The 23,145-nt window shown below is 43.3% G+C and overlaps 1 protein-coding gene across 1 annotated transcript in view; it reads left to right on the top strand.

Annotated features, from left to right (window-relative positions):
• Positions 1 to 21,929, top strand: part of TLX2 (T cell leukemia homeobox 2) — a 105,743-nt gene extending 83,814 nt beyond the window's left edge. The window contains exon 3 of the mRNA XM_063457506.1: positions 21,524 to 21,929. Coding sequence (XP_063313576.1) covers positions 21,524 to 21,713 — 190 coding nt within the window. The 3' untranslated portion in view covers positions 21,714 to 21,929. The remainder of the gene's footprint in view (positions 1 to 21,523) is intronic.
• Positions 21,930 to 23,145: the final 1,216 nt, after the last annotated feature.

The raw sequence follows: 23,145 nt of genomic DNA, 5'->3' as shown, positions 1-23,145 counted from the left end.
GTACTGATAGGAGGATAGAAAGCTGGCACTGTACTGATAGGAGGATAGAAAGCTGGCACTGTACTGATAGGAGGATAGAAAGCTGGCACTGTACTGATAGGAGGATAGAAAGCTGGCACTGTACTGGTGGGAGGATAGAAAGCTGACACTGTACTGATAGGAAGATAGAAAGATGGCACTGTACTGGTGGAAGATAAAAATGTGGTGAGAGCACTCAGAACATGCAAAGATAAAAAATATATTACCAGACTTGATTACAAATGGGAATATCTAGAACAATAAAGCACAAATACATAGAGTAATATTGTCATAAAAGAGATAAAATTAAAAAATGAGACTGGTTACACTCACATATTACTGAGTCACTTTAAAAGCTGACTCAGACTTAGGGCTTTAGTGGAGATGAGACTTCTTCAGCTTTAGACGTCCTGTACCGGTTATGTTTGGTCTGCACTGGGAAATGATTCTTCAAATTACTCCAGGAAGCAAGATCCAATATAAAATTTCTTTATTGTAAAATAACTAGATATTAAAAAAAGTAGTATCATCTATCTTTGTCCAATACAGGTAAAAAACGTCCTTGAAAGCACAATACCACGACGCGTTTCGGCACTCTCAGCCTTTCTCAAGTGGTCCGGTCTTCTCATCTCCTGAGTCTTCTTAAATATTCTCAAATTTGGCGCCCTTTCGTCGGTGTCCTATGTCTCTTCCGCTTTCGTCATTTCCAAGCGTCCTTCGGTTACGTTGCGTCATGACGTCCGGCGTCTGCGTCATCAGTCCTCGTCCCGGCGTCGGTTTGCGTCATGACGTCTTTTGGTCGCCGGACCCGGAAGTGATACCGGCGCCATATTTCAAAGTCCACAACTATACAAATTTGCCAGTCCTTTAAACTACACGTTACAAGACAGTGATGAATGATATTTCGAGGGGAAAAAAGGAACGAATATATACTTATTTTCTACATATAGTAATACATAAATATAGGGATATTATATTCCTATTAGGAAGGAAGCAAAACACGATTATTAATATTTTTAAAAAAATATATTTTTTTTTTAAAACATACATAATAAAAAGCCACATCTAAAAAACTTATAAAATTACATATAAATTTGTAAAATTATATACATGAATTAATCTCAAAGTCAATATTGAGGCCATGGGGGGATAATGATTCCAGATTAAAAATCCATTTCATCTCATTTCTGCTGAGGAGACTATCTATATCTCCCCCTCTCCAATGGGTTTTTACGGCCTCTATTCCTATAAATTCAAAACCATTTATGTTTCCTCCATGTACCTCTAGAAAATGTTTAGAGACATTGTGCAAAGTGAATTTCCTATTTATATTGTACACATGCTCCCTCATTCTTATTTTCAGTAATCTTGACGTCTTCCCAATATATTGTGTGCCACAAGGACATATTATCATATATGTAAATGTAATATGGACTGACAGTGAGAAATAAATATACCCAATGGGATGAAATAACAGTAGGGCTGCGTCACATACAAGGGAGCGACTTATTAAATGAAACCGAAAAGATATAACTGGTATGTGAGCGCTCCAATTAATTATGCAGATCTACATAACAATCAAGATGAAAATATCAATAAACTTAAAAATGACCAATCTCGCCGAGATCACCACAATGACCACCATAAACCACAATTGAATGCACTGGGTGAGTCTTATCTGAATCAGAATACTCTACACATATATATAAGAGTATAACAAAATATCATTTATTGTATAATAAACCAATCATAAAAAATGAAACAACATCTCAAAACGTCCAGTATCAGATGTAAACGTGATGAATAGTAAGGGGCCCCTTATTCATATTCTTGTCGACAAAGGACTGATGTAAAAAATCAGAGATGTGCACATTAGCATAAAAACTATATGTGAACTCAAAAAAGTTCAAGCAGTAGGCTCCAGTCCAGTCCGTGAAAAAATATATAAGTGGATAAACGGATAGTGCCCAGACGACCAAGCCGTCTTACGGAGAGGGAGCTCAAACACCAGCCAAACACCCTGGTCAAGACTAAGAGGGAAGCGATAGGGATGGCCCCAAAGGTGAAAAATCACCTCCAGATATGGAAAACTATGGGGATATCACTTCAGCAACTTACCCTATCCGTCCGACCATCGGGTGAGAAACTGGGAGCACATAAACTCCAAACCGTGAGGGCTACAGGAAAAAGGCCGTTCTCGCCAGGTCGCTTGCCGAAAATCAATGGCGGGTCGTAAAGGACGAATCGGCTGGGAAGTTCAAATCCGTCGGCGGTGTGGTGAGGTAGCAGACAGCACGTCTACGCGTTTCGTCCTAGCTGGAGGACTTTTTCAAGACAATGTCTGCTGTCTAAGAGCCGGGTTTATATACCCACTCTTAATTGATTCATAGAATGGTCATGATTGTTAATTGATTCATAGAATGGTCATGATTGTTAATTGATAAACTGAGATCATTACAGATCTAAAGTAAATGGTCATAATTGTTAATTGATAAACTGAGATCATTACAGATCTAAAATAAAATATGCTGCAAGTGGATAGAAAAACACAAAATATAATAAATAAAAACATATATCCTTATTAGGACAATCTCATATTATTAACATCGGAAAATTATATATATATAGACATAAAATAAAGATTAAAAATATATTTTTATTTTTACTTTTATTTTTACTAATAAAGTATTTCAATCTCAAGTTTAACAGAGATAATTAATCAATCTTGATTTGTGAGCCTTTTTTTAAAAATAATAATAATGATAATATAGTTCAATTGTTTTATAAAAATCTGTTATTTATATATATTAGATTAGGAACAAGAACATTAAAATAAATGTTGAGCACTATATTTTTGTATATATATTTATATGTATAATTAAGAAAAAGAACATTGGAAAAAAATGCTGAACACTCATATAGGATTCATATAAGTGTTAAAGAGACCATGGGGTCTAAGGTGAATCGTAATATATATGTGGTTCCCGATTCATCCTCTCCCACATATAGAGACAGTGAAAGATCTTTCACTCACAGGGACAAATAAGTATGTCTTCCAAATTTTAAATGTTACATTCCACTTCTTCATTTAACCCATTAGGAGTAAGTGTGTTGAGTCTAAAGATCCATTTAGTTTCTGCTGTAATTAAGGCTAATTTTCTATTGGGTATATTCTCTGCAATATGCTCGATGCCCATTACTAAAAGCTGTGAAGGGTTACTGTCATGGGCCATTTGGAAGTGATATCCCCATAGTTTTCCATATCTGGATGTGATTTTTCACCTTTGGGGCCATCCCTATCGCTTCCCTCTTAGTCTTGACCAGGGTGTTTGGCTGGTGTTTGAGCTCCCTCTCCGTAAGACGGCTTGGTCGTCTGGGCACTATCCGTTTATCCACTTATATATTTTTTCACGGACTGGACTGGAGCCTACTGCTTGAACTTTTTTAGTTCACATATAGTTTTTATGCTAATGTGCACATCTCTGATTTTTTACATCAGTCCTTTGTCGACAAGAATATGAATAAGGGGCCCCTTACTATTCATCACGATTACATCTGATACTGGACGTTTTGAGATGTTGTTTCATTTTTTATGATTGGTTTATTATACAATAAATGATATTTTGTTATACTCTTATATATATGTGTAGAGTATTCTGATTCAGATAAGACTCACCCAGTACATTCAATTGTGGTTTATGGTGGTCATTGTGGTGATCTCGGCGAGATTGGTCATTTTTAAGTTTATTGATATTTTCATCTTGATTGTTATGTAGATCTGCATAATTAATTGGAGCGCTCACATATTATCATATATATCACATTTTTTGAGTTACACGTAATAAATGATTTAATCTCATGTGTTTTTTTATTCTGAAACGAGGAAAAATGGGTGACTTTTCTATTTTTATTTTTTCTTTGGGCACACCCTCTACACCTTCCACAATAGTAGAAACCTTTTTCCTTTTTAAACATGGATACACCTTGGGAAATTTTCTCTTTGTCTAAAAAACTTGAGGTCAGGGTTTGTTTGATATTCTTCGCTCCTCTAAAAATTAATTTTGGTTGTGTGCAACAATATTTAGGGACACAACCAAAATTAATTTTTAGAGGAGCGAAGAATATCAAACAAACCCTGACCTCAAGTTTTTTAGACAAAGAGAAAATTTCCCAAGGTGTATCCATGTTTAAAAAGGAAAAAGGTTTCTACTATTGTGGAAGGTGTAGAGGGTGTGCCCAAAGAAAAAATAAAAATAGAAAAGTCACCCATTTTTCCTCGTTTCAGAATAAAAAAACACATGAGATTAAATCATTTATTACGTGTAACTCAAAAAATGTGATATATATGATAATATGTCCTTGTGGCACACAATATATTGGGAAGACGTCAAGATTACTGAAAATAAGAATGAGGGAGCATGTGTACAATATAAATAGGAAATTCACTTTGCACAATGTCTCTAAACATTTTCTAGAGGTACATGGAGGAAACATAAATGGTTTTGAATTTATAGGAATAGAGGCCGTAAAAACCCATTGGAGAGGGGGAGATATAGATAGTCTCCTCAGCAGAAATGAGATGAAATGGATTTTTAATCTGGAATCATTATCCCCCCATGGCCTCAATATTGACTTTGAGATTAATTCATGTATATAATTTTACAAATTTATATGTAATTTTATAAGTTTTTTAGATGTGGCTTTTTATTATGTATGTTTTAAAAAAAAAAAATATTTTTTTAAAAATATTAATAATCGTGTTTTGCTTCCTTCCTAATAGGAATATAATATCCCTATATTTATGTATTACTATATGTAGAAAATAAGTATATATTCGTTCCTTTTTTCCCCTCGAAATATCATTCATCACTGTCTTGTAACGTGTAGTTTAAAGGACTGGCAAATTTGTATAGTTGTGGACTTTGAAATATGGCGCCGGTATCACTTCCGGGTCCGGCGACCAAAAGACGTCATGACGCAAACCGACGCCGGGACGAGGACTGATGACGCAGACGCCGGACGTCATGACGCAACGTAACCGAAGGACGCTTGGAAATGACGAAAGCGGAAGAGACATAGGACACCGACGAAAGGGCGCCAAATTTGAGAATATTTAAGAAGACTCAGGAGATGAGAAGACCGGACCACTTGAGAAAGGCTGAGAGTGCCGAAACGCGTCGTGGTATTGTGCTTTCAAGGACGTTTTTTACCTGTATTGGACAAAGATAGATGATACTACTTTTTTTAATATCTAGTTATTTTACAATAAAGAAATTTTATATTGGATCTTGCTTCCTGGAGTAATTTGAAGAATCATTTCCCAGTGCAGACCAAACATAACCGGTACAGGACGTCTAAAGCTGAAGAAGTCTCATCTCCACTAAAGCCCTAAGTCTGAGTCAGCTTTTAAAGTGACTCAGTAATATGTGAGTGTAACCAGTCTCATTTTTTAATTTTATCTCTTTTATGACAATATTACTCTATGTATTTGTGCTTTATTGTTCTAGATATTCCCATTTGTAATCAAGTCTGGTAATATATTTTTTATCTTTGCATGTTCTGAGTGCTCTCACCACATTTTTATCTTTCACTGTATTGTTCTTTGTGTGTTGGAGTGATTCACACTTGGTGATAGCAGCACCAATTTATACTCTGTTCCCCAAATACTATTTACTTATATACTGTACTGGTGGGATGATAGGAAGCTGGCACTGTACTGATAGGAGGGTAGAAAGCTGGCACTGTACTGATAGGAGGATAGAAAGCTGATACTGTACTGGTGGGAGGATAGAAAGCTGGCACTGTACTGATAGGAGGATAGAAAGCTGGCACTGTACTGATAGGAGGATAGAAAGCTGGCACTGTACTGGTGGGAGGATAGAAAGCTGGCACTGTACTGATAGGAAGATAGAAAGCTGGCACTGTACTGGTGGGATGATAGGAAGCTGGTGTTATGGTACTTTTTAGCAGTAAACCAAAATGTTTAAATGTCTATCTGTTCCTGTCCAAATCAATAAAATTAAATTGCGTATATACGCTGAAGTAATTAAGTCTGACACACAAGGTTCAGGTTAAAATAACTTCGAGAAAATTTATTGGCAAGTGCTTAAAAAGCGGACGCGCAGGTCCTTTTAAGAGACATTTTACGTCATCATTGATTATTAGAATATCAGCAAATAAACATCATTAATTGGATTAATTGTTAAGTGTCGGGATTAGTGTCCTCCTATCAATATTATTAATTGGTTCAAAAACTAAGTGGTTAGTCCCGTGTCCACCCACCAAGAGGTGGGATTGTTCTGGACACGGGTGGGGGACAAGGGGTCTTGAGCGTCATTTTACACGGTCGGTGATCTCAGGCCTCGTGGCCAGGTGCAAGGTCTCTTATGAATAGAACATTTCATTACTACTGTGTTCTCATGGCCTTCAAACTATACTATGTTGCAAATCTTAAGGAAAAGTCAGCAATTCCTGTGTTAATCATGTCTTTATAGAAAATACAGTCTTTGTTCTATTGTATTAGATGTGCTGGGAAATTCTGTCATGTAAGGTAGTTTTAAAATGAACAAGTTAGGTTATGAGGACAAAATGGAGGATTGAAGAAGTCAGGTTAGGAGGACAAAATGGAGGATTGTCACAGTATAAAGTTAAAATGGAGTTAGTGCAATTATTGAATACAAGTACAATAAGGTTTTTTAAATAATCCCACATCACTGGCACTGTACTGATAGGAGGATAGAAAGCTGGCACTGTACTGATAGGAGGATAGAAAGCTGGCACTGTACTGGTGGGAGGATAGAAAGCTGGCACTGTACTGATAGGAGGATAGAAAGCTGGCACTGTACTGATAGGAGGATAGAAAGCTGATACTGTACTGGTGGGAGGATAGAAAGCTGGCACTGTACTGATAGGAGGAGAGAAAGCTGGCACTGTACTGATAGGAGGATAGAAAGCTGGCACTGTACTGATAGGAGGATAGAAAGCTGATACTGTACTGGTGGGAGGATAGAAAGCTGGCACTGTACTGATAGGAGGATAGAAAGCTGGCACTGTACTGATAGGAGGATAGAAAGCTGGCACTGTACTGATAGGAGGATAGAAAGCTGGCACTGTACTGGTGGGAGGATAGAAAGCTGGCACTGTACTGATAGGTTAGAAAGCTGGTACTGTACTGATAGGAGGATAGAAAGCGGGCATTGTACTGATAGGAGGATAGAAAGCGGGCACTGTACTGGTGGGAGGATAGAAAGCTGGCACTGTACTGATAGGAGGTTAGAAAGCTGGCACTGTACTGGTGGGAGGATAGAAAGCTGGCACTGTACTGATAGGAGGATAGAAAGCTGGCACTGTACTGATAGGAGGATAGAAAGCTGATACTGTACTGGTGGGAGGATAGAAAGCTGGCACTGTACTGATAGGAGGATAGAAAGCTGGCACTGTACTGATAGGAGGATAGAAAGCTGGCACTGTACTGGTGGGAGGATAGAAAGCTGGCACTGTACTGATAGGAAGATAGAAAGCTGGCACTGTACTGATAGGAGGATAGAAAGCTGGTGTTATGGTACTTTTTAGCAGTAAACCAAAATGTTTAAATGTCTATCTGTTCCTGTCCAAATCAATAAAATTAAATTGCGTATATACGCTGAAGTAATTAAGTCTGACACACAAGGTTCAGGTTAAAATAACTTCGAGAAAATTTATTGGCAAGTGCTTAAAAAGCGGACGCGCAGGTCCTTTTAAGAGACATTTTACGTCATCATTGATTATTAGAATATCAGCAAATAAACATCATTAATTGGATTAATTGTTAAGTGTCGGGATTAGTGTCCTCCTATCAATATTATTAATTGGTTCAAAAACTAAGTGGTTAGTCCCGTGTCCACCCACCAAGAGGTGGGATTGTTCTGGACACGGGTGGGGGACAAGGGGTCTTGAGCGTCATTTTACACGGTCGGTGATCTCAGGCCTCGTGGCCAGGTGCAAGGTCTCTTATGAATAGAACATTTCATTACTACTGTGTTCTCATGGCCTTCAAACTATACTATGTTGCAAATCTTAAGGAAAAGTCAGCAATTCCTGTGTTAATCATGTCTTTATAGAAAATACAGTCTTTGTTCTATTGTATTAGATGTGCTGGGAAATTCTGTCATGTAAGGTAGTTTTAAAATGAACAAGTTAGGTTATGAGGACAAAATGGAGGATTGAAGAAGTCAGGTTAGGAGGACAAAATGGAGGATTGTCACAGTATAAAGTTAAAATGGAGTTAGTGCAATTATTGAATACAAGTACAATAAGGTTTTTTAAATAATCCCACATCAGTCCCCCCTATGAAATGTTAGATTCTAAGAGATAAAACTTTATTAAGTTAGTACCAGGAAGACGTGTTAACCCAAAGGCACAGAAACCCCGTGGCCGCTAGCTAGGTGTTAATGCAAAGTGCAAGACTGTCCCTAGATCTGACCCTAATAGGCTAACTCATCCGTCAGTATGGCTCTCGAACACTTCACTCCCACGGGTATCCCATGGCAGCTAACCCACCACTTCTCCACACGGGGCCTTTACCATTCACTGACAGATGCTGTCCCTGAGCTAGTCCCTTCCTAGAATTCCTGCACTTTATCAACAAAAGGGATTGTTTGCAACGGCAGACAGGGTGAGTTGATGTCTTGGAAATCTTGGTCATCAACTTCGAGATGGGTGAAGGTGGGTGCCGCTTGGTCAACAGTCTTCATGAGGGATTTTCTCAAACATGGGAGGATACAACAAAAGAGAAGAGCAAAGATAAAAAGAAAAATTAGTATAGCCATACCAATATGCATTAAAGCCTTTTGCCATCCTGTCATCCAACCAAACCATCTTTCCCAGGGATCTTGTATCCCAGAATTCCTTTTCAACTCTATAGACAGGTCATTTAATTTCTCTATGGCTAATGTAACTTTACCATTAGGGCCTGTGTTTTCTGGGATATAGGTACAACATGTCAAGGTGTCGGGCAAAATTTTACAAACCCCTCCTTTTTCGGCTAAGATCATATCTAGGGCCATTCTATTCTGAAAAGCCATTTGGGATGTGGCCTGCAATTGTTCGGCCAATCCCTGGAGGGCGTCTCTGGTATAATTAACAAAACGCTGTTGATTATAATAAATGTAATTTATCCAATTTAAATTCTTGTTTGTGGTAACTATGGCAAAAAGTGATTCAAATCCTGCAGCAACTTCATCTCTTGCTTTAAATTCATTGGGCACCCCCCTAGGCACCCCAATAGCATCAATATAAACATGAGGATCAAAACTTCCTTTCACTGGGGCGTCACGCTTAACCTTAGTGTGCCTGGACTCATGGGTGACGAGGTGTGTGTCAGAGATGATATGTATAGGCATAATAGCTTTAGCCAAAGTACACTCCCCCCACCATTCCTTGTCCATTCTGGATCTCAGCTGTAAATCCCCACACAACCAGTAGATATCTCCTAATGACCTGGTGTGAAACTGCAACAAGTTCATAGAGACACTCCTGTAGGTAGCACAATACCCCTTAGAGAAGTTACCCAAGAATTTACCAATTCCATCATAATTAGCATAACAAGTGTAATTACCTTTATACACGGTAATACCATCTGGGGGTTTGACATCCTTGGTTAGGAGAGGATACTCCTTTGTCCATGCAATACATATGGACCTGTTAAAATCATAGTGATAGGCAAAAAGGCTTAAAACACATTCCTCTACATCTACTGGCAGGATTAGAGGTACAGTACCCAGGTGGGGCCGGGCACCACCACACACATAGCATGCAGTCTTATTATGCTTATTAGCATTATATTTCATCCATTCTAACCATAAATTTACATCATTAAAACCTGTTTCAGCGGCCATGGTATCTTCAAAGGTGGGGTTAGCAATGGCCATCATGTCTTGAAAGGTCTGGATATGAGGTTTTAATGGGTTAGGGACCATATGGGTGGCCCCTTGCCACTCAGAAGAGTTGCACATATCTTTTAAGAAGAAATGCCCTAATTTACGGTAGGAACCCTTTTTCCAATACATTCCCATCACATACTGATCTGCATCCGTTGGGCTTGGATGCTCAATGTTAAGGATTAATTTCATTGGTGTACCCCCCCAGGCTTTCTCAAAGTCATTCTCTGGAGAAGGGATCTACCTTGATCATCTACTTTAGATAAGGCACTTTTTGGTTTGTAACCCCAGGCAGGCCCGGCATTCCATCCCGCCGCCCCCCAATGATTACAATTGTGCCCCCATTGCTTGTCAACTACACAAACATATGGGTCTTTTGAATGAGGGATATCTCTGTAAATACTCTGGATTTGTGATGTGGGGAACGGGCATTCTACAATGTCACAATAGTCAAAGGTGTAAGTAGCCACATGGGTGCATGATGAATTGTACCAGAAGGTATACCCACTAATATCTTTGGTGATGGCTACTTGTTGGGCCTTTATAAGGCTGATTAGGGAGAAGGTGTACCAGAGGTACATGCTTGTGCGGTATCTGCTTCCTCGGGGGCTGGAGATTTCTTGCAGTGGGAAGCGTGGATCCAATTTGGCCTGCCGGCCAGTTTGACGGAGGTTGCGGTAATCAGGAGAACTTGGAATGGACCGTCAAATCTTGGTTCCAGGGTGTTTTTCCGCACAAACTTCTTGACCAGAACCCAATCTCCGGGAAGCAGGTTATGGGTACCTGTATCCAAATCGGGATCTGGAATTGAAGAGAAAACTTGGGCATGTATTTTGTTCAAGGCACTTGCAAGTTCAGTTACATAATCTACTAAAACATCTGATTGGAGCTGTAACTGCTGCGGATAATAACAACCTAGTCTGGGTGCTGTCCCAAATAGAATCTCATATGGGGACAGTGAATGCTTCCCTCTAGGTGTGTGCCTAACGCTAAATAAAGCTATTGACAGGCTTTCTGGCCAGGGCATTTTTGTTTCTTGTGACATTTTTAACATTCTGGCTTTTAGAGTGCCATTCATGCGCTCTACTTTACCACTACTTTGTGGGTGGTAAGGGGTGTGGAAGGCTAGGGTCACCCCTAGAGCAGTCCAAATTTCTTTAGTCACTGTTGCTGTGAAGGCTGGGCCTTGATCACTTTCAATGACTTCTGGGAGTCCGAACCTACATACTATCTCTGTAAGTAGGCGTCTTGCGGTTGTTTTTGCAGTGATATTGGCCACTGGGTAGGCCTCTGGCCATCCTGAGAACATGTCCACTATGACTAGTGCATATTCATGGGGCCCACTCTTGGGCATTTGGATGTGGTCAATTTGAATTCGCTGGAAGGGGTACATGGGCTTTGCCAGGTGTTTTGCAGGCACCTTGATTGGTCTTCCTGGATTGCATTTTGCACAAATGACACAGGCCTTACAGAAGCTGCTGATCAATGTTGTGATTCCGGGTGCTTCATAATACTTCTGTATGAGGGCGGCCATCAATTCCTTTGACAGGTGTGCAGGCCCATGTGCCCACTGGACAACTGCTGGATATAATTTCTTTGGAAGACAAAATTTGAAGTTGTTGTAATATACTCCGTCCTTTTGGACGGCTCCTTTCTTTTTCCATTTCTGGATTTCTTCAGGAGTGACTGCAGCTTGCTGTTCTCGCAAAATTCGCAAATCAGTAGGAAGAGTTTGCAGAGCAAAAATAGGGACTTCTTCTTCTTCTTCTTCTTGTCCGGACACTTCTTCATCCACTTCCTGCAGATCCCTGGCTGCTAGCTTAGCAGCCTGATCAGCCAAATGGTTGCCCTTTGCTTCATCTGTATCCAATTTCCCATGGGCCTTTACCTTCAGAACGGCCACTTCTTCAGGGAGTAGGAGGGCATCCATTAGCTCCTTGATTGCAGTACTATGTTTGACTGGTGTACCGGCGGTGGTAAGAAATCCTCTTGTCTTCCAAATTAGGCCGAAGTCATGTGCCACACCCAGAGCATATCTTGAATCTGTATAGATGTTGGCACGTTTTCCTTCGGAAATTTTGCATGCTGAAGTCAGAGCCTGTAATTCAGCTTCTTGCGCAGACATTGCTGGCGGTAAGGATGATGATTTGATAACTTCGTCTGTTGTGGTTACGGCATATCCTGTATGATATCTTCCTTCTTCATCAGCATATCTTGAGCCGTCCACAAACAGGGTAAAATCTGGATCTTGTAATGGATTCTGATGCACAGTTGGTAGGTGCACTGTCTCCATTTTCATCTGTTCAAAACAGTCATGAGGTGTTTTGGGGTCATAATCATTCACTATGACCAGATCTTGAAATTCTTTTTCTAGGAAGTGGCGTGGCCACGCTTCCAGAAGGTCAGTTGTTGGGTATTTGACAATACCATTTTCCTGTAGCTGTTCTTCATCCATGGTGGCCCATAGCTTTGCCATGGGCCCAAGATCATTCCATGACCTTGTCTTCAATTTGGTAACAGGAATATGTGGGATAGCAGTATCCCAATGGCGGTAGAGGTAGTTAAGTTGTTGAGGTAGTTGGACCAAGACCATGCTATTGCCTTTAGAATCACAATAGAAATCTTGAGCAGTGAGCTTCACATCAGTCCAGTGGTAAAGCTCATCTTCATAGCAAGGTTCGGGAGTAATGTCTGGTTTGTACCACATGGTACAGAAGGCGTAATCTGGGCCTTCACAGAGAGGCTTCTCATCTTCATAAAATGTCAAATGTGGATGCATGACTTTCTTGATACATCCACAAAGTAGGTAAATGTAGGTTTCATCTGTGATAAATCCATAATAGATACCCCCCTCAGGGAGTGGAAGAAGAGTGGAGGGGTTAAGAACTTGACATCTTTGGATGGAAATATTGTCAGGTAGAAGAAGATGGCACTGGAGGCGTAGGTGTCGGGCTGGAGACACGTGCTTGAGCTGGACTTGGTTGATTATGGCAGAAATATCATGAGGGGCCAAAACAACCAGAGGGTGGCCAAGGACCAGGTCTGAGGTTCTTTCTATGAGCTCTCTTGCAGCAAAAACAGCCCTGAGACAGGAAGGAGTCCCTCTGGCCACAATGTCCAGTTGACATGAAAAATATCCAATAGGCCTCTGGCGGCCTCTTAAGTCATTAGTTTGGGTGAGAACTCCTGTTGCGTGGCCTTGTCTTTCAGAGACAAATAATTTGAAAGGTTTGGAGTAGTCAGGTAGGCCCAAGGCAGGAGCAGAAGCAATGGCACGTTTGAGAGCATTGAAATTGTCCAGAGCTTCATTAGTCAAACAGAAAGGGTCAGACTTAAGTGCGTCATAGAGAGGTTGCATGAGCAGGGAGGCTTCTGGGATCCATGCTCTGCAGTAGGAAATGAGGCCTAGGAAGGCATGGAGAGATTTTGAAGTCCTTGGAGTTGGAATATCCAGTACAGCTCTCACCCGGTCCCGGGTAAGATGTCTGGTACCTTGAGATAGGCAATGTCCAAGGAAAATTACTGAGGGTTGGCAGAACTGTAGCTTAATGAGCGAAGCTTTGCATCCTTGTTCTGCCAAATAACAAAGCAGACTAATTGAGCACTTTTCAGTAGTGGGTATATCATCTCCACAGAGCAGCAAATCATCCACATACTGGAGCAGAACAACTTCTGGGTGCTCAGCTTGCCATGGGTCAAGGATAGTGGCCATGGCCTTTGCAAATTGACTTGGTGAATTTTGTGCCCCTTGGGGCATGACAGTCCAGGTATACTGTTGCATCTCATGGGTGAAGGCAAACCGGTATTGGCAGGATGGGTCCAGTGGGACACTGAAAAAGGCATTTGCTAGGTCAATGACTGTGAAAAATTTGGCAGATGGTGGGACTCCAGAGAGCAGAGTATGGGGATTTGGTACAAGAGGGGTGTCCAGGACGGTAGCTTCATTGACAGCACGGAGATCCTGAACCATCCTGTACTTCTCTGGCTCACCTTTAGGAGTTTTCTTTTTCACAGGGAATAATGGGGTGTTGCATTCAGATTTACATTTCACCAGGGCACCCTTCTCCAAGAGTGCCTTGATGTGGGTAGAAATGGCAGCAGCCTGTGCTGGTTTTAATGGGTATTGCGGTTTTCTTGGTAATTTAGCTCCTGGAATAAGCTTTACCACCACAGGGGGAACATTTCGGTGACCTATGTCCTCTGGGCCTGAGGACCATAACTTGGCGGGCACCTGTGTTTTTAATGCCTCTGGGAAATTGGACCTTAATTCTGCTGCTTTCTCACGGGGCTTTTCTAAATGCAGCATTAGAGGCAAGGAGCACAAGGCTGAGGTGTCTGATTCAGATAGAGGTGTGGACATCTCTACCTGCCCATCCGGGGTGAAGGTGATGGATGCTTGCAGGCGTGAGAGAACATCAGCACCTAACAGGTTAATTGGGCATGTGGAGGATACCACAAAGCGAGCAAGCAGGCTAGAGCCAACTCGTAATGGAGTTGTTAAAGGGCTATGTCTTGGCTGGCCATCTACTCCAACGCAAGAGACATCAATATTTGACAGAAAGGATGGGTCTGGCAGGTCTTGTTCTCGCAGAACACTACGGGCTGCACCTGTGTCAACTAGAAATGTGGTAGGGTGGCCTTCAATGGGCAAAGTCACTGTGGCAAGTGGCCCCCCCTTATCCCCTGTAGACACTGCCATTACAGGGGTTACAGACACAGGCTTGCCAATTTCCTAATCATCCGGTTCCTCAATTATCGGAACCTGTTTGGTGGCTTTGGGAGCCGGGGCAGGTTTGGAGGGCTTTCTGGGCTCCCTTGGCTCCTTTTTAGGTTCTGGACAGTCACTTCTAAAGTGCCCCTTGGCTCCACAATTAAAACAATGTCCCCCCTCCTCCGGTCTAGTACCTTTTGGGACTGGGGTGGAGCGGGATACCATGAGAGGAGCTGAAGTGGGTCTTCTTGGGGTCTGAGCGGATTCCAAACCTCTAGCAACTAAAAGTAGGGTGTCCAGGGGAACAACCTTATATTCAGGGCGTGCAGCAATGATTCCCTTGCGTATAGAGTCTTTAACACCTTGGACAAACGCACCTGACAGCATTTGTGAATGAATCTTGTCAGTAAGATCAAAACCCAAATCTGTAAACATTTGATACAGTCTTGCATGAAACCTTTCCACTGATTCTCCTTTATCTTGAATAACATCAGTAAGGCCAGCAGCCTGATCTGCAAGTTTGTCCTTAGCCCATTCTCTTAATTGGGTGCAAAAAGTTACTCCAGAGGGGTAGTCAACATCACTGTTGAGCAGATCTGTACTGAGGTGTCGGGCCATGCTTGGCCAATATGCATCCCCTGCTTTAATAGCACAAATGCTCAGTAAATCACGCCATGCTGCGGAATAAGTTTTTTGAATTTGAACTATCCCTCGGTAGAAGGGCATAGGCTGTTTTTCTGGGTCAGGGAGTGATTTCATCAGAGCACTAGCTTGAGTGGGGTTAAAAGCAACATACTTAGGAGGGGCCCGTTCTCCCCGACCCTTGTGGCCGAAGGGATCATCGATAGAACGATGAGTTGGGGCTCCCGCAGCAAGCTCCGATGAGACATGGGACACCCTGTCCTCCTCGTCATCATCGAATTCTATGATATTGACTCTTCTACGCGGTGCAGGGCGCGCGTGAGGTGAAAGGATCGGTGGTTGGGAATGAGCCCCAGATGCAGGGGTGGCTAGCGAGTCATAACCTGGGGATAGGTAGTCACCGGGGAATACCGGCATCAGGGCTGAACTGGGGGCCGCCATATTGGAGGCGGGGAAAGGAGTTGCTTCAGGATTAAGGGAAGAAGCGGCGGCCATATTTGATATGGGCACTTCCGGGGCAGACTGGGCCGGATTGGGCATGACCGGAACCTGGGGAGTGGCTTGGGGAAAGGGAGGGTAACCGGGGTAGGGCAGGGCCATGGGATATGGGAAGGGGTAGGGCCAGGCAGTGGAGGGCAGAAGAGTAGGGTGGGCAGGTACGGTTAAGGAGGTAGGATATTGGACTGGGGTGGAGCTGGTTATGGGAGGAGACAGGACGGGATTAGTAGGGATGGATGCAGAAAGAGGAATCGTAGCAAGGGAGGGAGGGGTAGTTAGTTGAGCGGGTGCTGATGGAAGGGGATTAACCATAGAGAGGGATTGCAGGGAGGAGGTGGCAGATGAGATGTTAGGATTAGGCATGGAAGGGAGTGTGGGGATGGCTGAGGATGATGGGACCGTTAGAGAAGGGGAAGGGGTAAAGAAAGATCCATCAGAATTCAGGACCGGGCAGACAGGGGAGGTGGTGGGATAGGATTCGGGAGGGTCGGGAGTGGGGAACATAGTCAGCTGGCTATCACCTATTGCTGACTGAACCTTGGGGATAGACATCCCCTGGGCGCCATTTTGGGGCGCCGGCTGAGGGTAAACCCCAGCAACGCAATTCTTATGATACACAAACAATTTTACACCTTTGTGATTTATCTCTTCCTCAACCCAACCTTCTAACTGAATAGCCTTCGCTACTCTGTACCATGCTTCAGCAGTCTTTAATAAACCATTGTCTGTAAGCTTGCCTTTCATTTCTGCTAGTAACTTGCGCCAACTTTCTGGTTGCAATCTTCCACATGTCGGTACAGCAATTTTACATACTTTTGCAATCTTTTCAACACCTTTAACCATCTCTTCACCCTCTCTGTTCTCTACTAAATCACATGCTAACCAGCCCTTGCTGGGCTTATCTAAATCCTGTCCCATAGTCCCCTTACCCCTATACCAGCGTCCTAGATATAGAGAGAGAGAGAAGGAAAATTGAACAGGAACGTCTACAATGCTCGACTGCCACCCGAGAATCGTGGGACTTTCTCAGGTGCGTCTTCCCAAAACGTAGACCAGTCACTGAATCCGCCTACCCGGGGTGGTAGACACGGATTGGAGCGAGGTGAGAAGTGTGTGACCAATCACTTCTCTTTTAAGAGGAATGGGAGTGGATAGTATAATAATATAGAAAGTGTAGAAAAGATGAAAGGCAAGGAAAAATCCTTAGAGACAGACACAGGAGTACATGAGACTCCTCATTAAACAAACAAGACAACAATACAGTTGAAATACAGTGCATGCATCACAGTTCAGATAAAATCAACAGTAATTCCTTTCCTTTACTCGTGTGCTTACTCCAAAGTCACCTCCCTCAACCCCGTAGTGTCTCCGCTCGGAGAATGACTTTCATAAGTCTCACTACCAGCGGCCACGGAAAACAACTGACACCGGTCCGAGTTCCGTCAGCCTCCCTCTGCACAGCAGTCCACAAGAATGTGGCCACCTCTATCCTCACTCCCGCAGTGCCCCTATAAAACCCACTTATAAGTCTCACTACCACGTGATGCGGAAAACAAGCAATGCCTACTTGAATCCCCCCCGGAAACAGAGTCCCCTGCCACAAGACTAAGTCCCCTACCACAAATAAACAGAGAACTGGAATTCCACCAGCCCCAGCGCTCAGGGCTGTGGTTACCAAAAGAAAAACTGGAATCCCCCCAGCCGAAGCTGAGGTTTACCAAAACTGGAATCCCCCCCGCCTCGGCACTCGGGACAGTGGTTACCAAACTTGGAATTCCACTAGCCCCAGTACTCGAAACTGTGGGTTACCACGTGCACAATGAGGCTAGCTGGGCTCTCAAAGTGTCACCAGAAGGATCACAGGAGATTATGAGTCTACACAAAATCCACAGTTCCAACAATCCCCTTTTTCCTTACAGCCACAGCCACGAGGCTCCTAAAATAGGTAAACAGGCAAAGATGACCCCCAGGAACACATCCACAGGCCAACCCCCCTTTTTCCCTACAACCACAGCACCGTGGTTCCTAAAAGGAGTAAAACAGGCAACAGAAGACCCAGGCAAGTCCCCTCAGGTCCACCCCCCTTTATCCCAAAAGGGGCAAAATACAAACAGATAGACAGATATACTGAAGACCCAGGCAAGTCCCCTCAGGTCCACCCCCCTTTATCCCAAAAAGGGGAAAACAAGCAAGACAGAACCCCAGGCAAATCCCCTGCAGGTCCACCCCCCCTTTATCTCAAAATGGGGAAACAGGCAAACAATTCAAACACACCCAGGCAACAGATAGACTAAAAATGCAGGTAAACAAGTGAGTAACGAGGCACCGGGCAAGATATTACCTGTCTTTGATGTCCTCCCGGGAAGCAGTCACAGACACGTGGACGGGTCAATCAAAGGGGCCGGAACATACCGGTGGCTCTGCAGAAGTCTCTACCGTGTACCTGGAGGTGATCAATCTCCTTTCCTTCCCCCTGGATTCCTCCGTCCACCCTTGTCTTCCTTAGGACGGCTCACCGGCCGGACATAGCCCGATGCCCCACGTTGGGCGCCAAGTTGTTATGGTACTTTTTAGCAGTAAACCAAAATGTTTAAATGTCTATCTGTTCCTGTCCAAATCAATAAAATTAAATTGCGTATATACGCTGAAGTAATTAAGTCTGACACACAAGGTTCAGGTTAAAATAACTTCGAGAAAATTTATTGGCAAGTGCTTAAAAAGCGGACGCGCAGGTCCTTTTAAGAGACATTTTACGTCATCATTGATTATTAGAATATCAGCAAATAAACATCATTAATTGGATTAATTGTTAAGTGTCGGGATTAGTGTCCTCCTATCAATATTATTAATTGGTTCAAAAACTAAGTGGTTAGTCCCGTGTCCACCCACCAAGAGGTGGGATTGTTCTGGACACGGGTGGGGGACAAGGGGTCTTGAGCGTCATTTTACACGGTCGGTGATCTCAGGCCTCGTGGCCAGGTGCAAGGTCTCTTATGAATAGAACATTTCATTACTACTGTGTTCTCATGGCCTTCAAACTATACTATGTTGCAAATCTTAAGGAAAAGTCAGCAATTCCTGTGTTAATCATGTCTTTATAGAAAATACAGTCTTTGTTCTATTGTATTAGATGTGCTGGGAAATTCTGTCATGTAAGGTAGTTTTAAAATGAACAAGTTAGGTTATGAGGACAAAATGGAGGATTGAAGAAGTCAGGTTAGGAGGACAAAATGGAGGATTGTCACAGTATAAAGTTAAAATGGAGTTAGTGCAATTATTGAATACAAGTACAATAAGGTTTTTTAAATAATCCCACATCACTGGCACTGTACTGATAGGAGGATAGAAAGCTGGCACTGTACTGATAGGAGGATAGAAAGCTGGCACTGTACTGGTGGGAGGATAGAAAGCTGGCACTGTACTGATAGGAGGATAGAAAGCTGGCACTGTACTGATAGGAGGATAGAAAGCTGATACTGTACTGGTGGGAGGATAGAAAGCTGGCACTGTACTGATAGGAGGAGAGAAAGCTGGCACTGTACTGATAGGAGGATAGAAAGCTGGCACTGTACTGATAGGAGGATAGAAAGCTGATACTGTACTGGTGGGAGGATAGAAAGCTGGCACTGTACTGATAGGAGGATAGAAAGCTGGCACTGTACTGATAGGAGGATAGAAAGCTGGCACTGTACTGATAGGAGGATAGAAAGCTGGCACTGTACTGGTGGGAGGATAGAAAGCTGGCACTGTACTGATAGGTTAGAAAGCTGGTACTGTACTGATAGGAGGATAGAAAGCGGGCATTGTACTGATAGGAGGATAGAAAGCGGGCACTGTACTGGTGGGAGGATAGAAAGCTGGCACTGTACTGATAGGAGGTTAGAAAGCTGGCACTGTACTGGTGGGAGGATAGAAAGCTGGCACTGTACTGATAGGAGGATAGAAAGCTGGCACTGTACTGATAGGAGGATAGAAAGCTTGCACTGTACTGATAGGAGGATAGAAAGCTGGCACTGTACTGGTGGGAGGATAGAAAGCTGGCACTGTACTGATAGGAGGATAGAAAGCTGGCACTGTACTGATAGGAGGAGAGAAAGCTGGCACTGTACTGATAGGAGGATAGAAAGCTGGCACTGTACTGATAGGAGGATAGAAAGCTGGCACTGTACTGGTGGGTGGATAGAAAGCTGGCACTGTACTGATAGGAGGATAGAAAGCTGGCACTGTACTGATAGGAGGATAGAAAGCTGGCACTGTACTGATGGGAGGATAGAAAGCTGGCACTGTACTGATAGGAGGATAGAAAGCTGGCACTGTACTGATAGGAGGATAGAAAGCGGGCACTGTACTGATAGGAGGTTAGAAAGCTGGCACTGTACTGATAGGAGGATAGAAAGCTGGCACTGTACTGATAGGAGGATAGAAAGCTGGCACTGTACTGGTGGGAGGTTAGAGAACTGGCACTGTGCTGATAGGAGGATAGAAAGCTGGCACTGTGCTGATAGGAGGATAGAAAGCTGGCACTGTACTGATCGGAGGATAGAAAGCTGGCACTGTACTGATAGGAGGATAGAAAGCTGGCACTGTGCTGATAGGAGGATAGAAAGCTGGCACTGTGCTGATAGGAGGATAGAAAGCTGGCACTGTACTGATAGGAGGATAGAAAGCTGGCACTGTACTGATAGGAGGATAGAAAGCTGGCACTGTACTGATAGGAGGATAGAAAGCTGGCACTGTGTTGATAGGAGGATAGAAAGCTGGCACTGTACTGATCGGAGGATAGAAAGCTGGCACTGTACTGATAGGAGGATAGAAAGCTGGCACTGTGCTGATAGGAGGATAGAAAGCTGGCACTGTACTGATAGGAGGATAGAAAGCTGGCACTGTACTGATAGGAGGATAGAAAGCTGGCACTGTGCTGTTAGGAGGATAGAAAGCTGGCACTGTACTGATAGGAGGATAGAGAGCTGGCACTGTACTGGTGGGAGGATAGAACGCTGGCACTGTACTGATAGGAGGATAGAGAGCTGGCACTGTACTGATAGGAGGATAGAAAGCTGGCACTGTACTGATAGGAGGATAGAAAGCTGGCACTGTACTGATAGGAGGATAGAAAGCTGGCACTGTACTGATAGGAGGATAGAAAGCTGGCACTGTACTGATGGGAGGTTAGAGAGCTAGCACAGCAGATGGGGGCAGAAAGCATGTAGTATAGCTTTAGGGTGCTGGACACACAGGACACAGATATTACACAGGCAGACAGTCACACACACACACAGGCGAACAAACATACACACACAGACACACAGTCACACACACACACACACACAGGCAGACAGTCATACACACAGACACACACACACAGGCAGACAGTCATACACACACACACACACACACACACACACACAGACAATCACACATAGATACCTTTATTCATTGTGGAGGCAGACAGGCAGTGCAGCTTCTGGAGACTTTTAGCTCTGCCCCCGCTGTCAGTTTTGTTCCGTCCCATCACACGGGAAGCTTGGCACCACCGCAATTTTTTTTTTTAATTCCGTCTGGCCATGTGTGAGCTGTGTCGGCCCCATGGCGCCCCTTGGTCCATGGATGTTAAATGGTTATAAGGTAGTAACATGCAGAACCAGTGGCAGGAACTGTATTATTTTTAGAAAGACATGTTTTGACCCTCATACCCCCTAGGTTTTAGCTGTATTTCTATATTTGTTTTCTCCTGCAGGCGTCAGACAGCAGAAGAAAGAGAGTCTGAACGCCAGCAGACTAACCGCATGATGTTCCAGCTACAGCAGGAGGCTTTCCAGAAAAGTCTATCCCAATCCATGTCTCTAGACCCTCTATGTGCACACAACTCATCCCTATGTGCCCTGCAGAACCTGCAACCATGGGCTGAAGAAATACCAAACACATGATTACCAGCACTTGGATGGACCCTGTTTGGTATCATCAAGCCAAACTGACAATGTACTTAGCATCTAGACTGAATTTGTGCAATGAATGCATAGCCTAGAGAACCTAAAAACATCTTCTTTCAAAGTGCATTCAGTGTACTGAGGACCTGGTACATCGATACTGACATTCAAAGCATGATGGACCACTAGGCAGACAACCAAAGACATGGCTCTTCATCGCACCACAAATAGGAGACATTGACTTCCTTGATTTCAGCCAGTCATAATATATTTCATATGTGGAGGGGAATAAACACTTGGGGATGGACTTCAGTGTTTGTATGAGAGGCCTAAGGCTTTCGGGTAACAGTGATAAATTCTATGTCATATTAAACTTATTAACTGCATATGTAGTAATGGCGTCTAAAGGGACAGTAATATGATAGTTGGTGTGTGCAGTACTGATTAGTGCTGATTGAGTAATAGGATGGTTGGTGTGTGCAGTACTGATTGAGTAATAGGATAGTTGGTGTGTGCAGTACTGATTGAGTAATATGATGGTTGGTGTGTGCAGTACTGATTGAGTAATATGATGGTTGGTGTGTGCAGTATTGATTGAGTAATAGGATAGTTGGTGTGTTCAGTACTGTGACAGAACCATCCGTCTGTCTATTTCTTTGGTGGATTCGGCTATTTTGTGCCATCCGTCTAAATGACTGATCTGGTATATTATGAAGCATGTTTTACCGTTCCAGCCTGTTTCCAGCCATTCGCATCATTTCGCACGAACTCCATGTATAACATATAGGTGGCCGCCATTTCGGGACTTTTGCACGTGTTCGCGGCCATCTTGCGTGCGAACAGCGGTGTTTTCCTGTGAACGCATGGAACTAAAAACGGATACACAAACAGGCGAACACCGCTGAGACCTCCATGCGCCCAGAAATTCGTGCTGGAACTACCGAACGACGGGCCATTCGGTAGTTACACGTAATCAGCTATGGGGAATCCAGCGATCTCGGAGATAGTTGTGGATGAGGAGAATTTCGTATAGTTTTAACAGGCGAACGGAGACCGACTGCAGGGCCAAAACTTGTGGAACTCTTTTCGGCTAGAAAATCCGTGCAGTCGGTCAAAACTTCAAACATCCATAACTCCCGAACCCCACAACCGAATGGGCTGAAATTTGGACAGAGTGTTCCCCTAACCAAGACCTTTCAAGCGGTGCTGGACTTAAAGGTGTACCCCCTGTTTTTGGGGTACATCCAGAACTGGGGTAAAATATTGTACGTTATAATTGTGTTATGTGTTTATCTGAGGGGAGGAGACGTGGGGGTGTTACCCTGTGTATAATTGGTTGTTTTCATCCTCCCCCTGGGAGTGTCCTGTGTGTGCCTTTTCCTAATAAAAAGCAGGCTGGGTGTTCCAGTCCTGAGATCTTGTTTGACCCTCA

This window comes from Pelobates fuscus, chromosome 6 (genome assembly GCF_036172605.1).
Source record: "Pelobates fuscus isolate aPelFus1 chromosome 6, aPelFus1.pri, whole genome shotgun sequence".
NCBI lineage: Eukaryota > Metazoa > Chordata > Amphibia > Anura > Pelobatidae > Pelobates > Pelobates fuscus.
The sequence above is the reverse complement of the archived record's forward strand: the minus strand, read 5'-3'. Positions and strand labels throughout refer to the sequence as shown.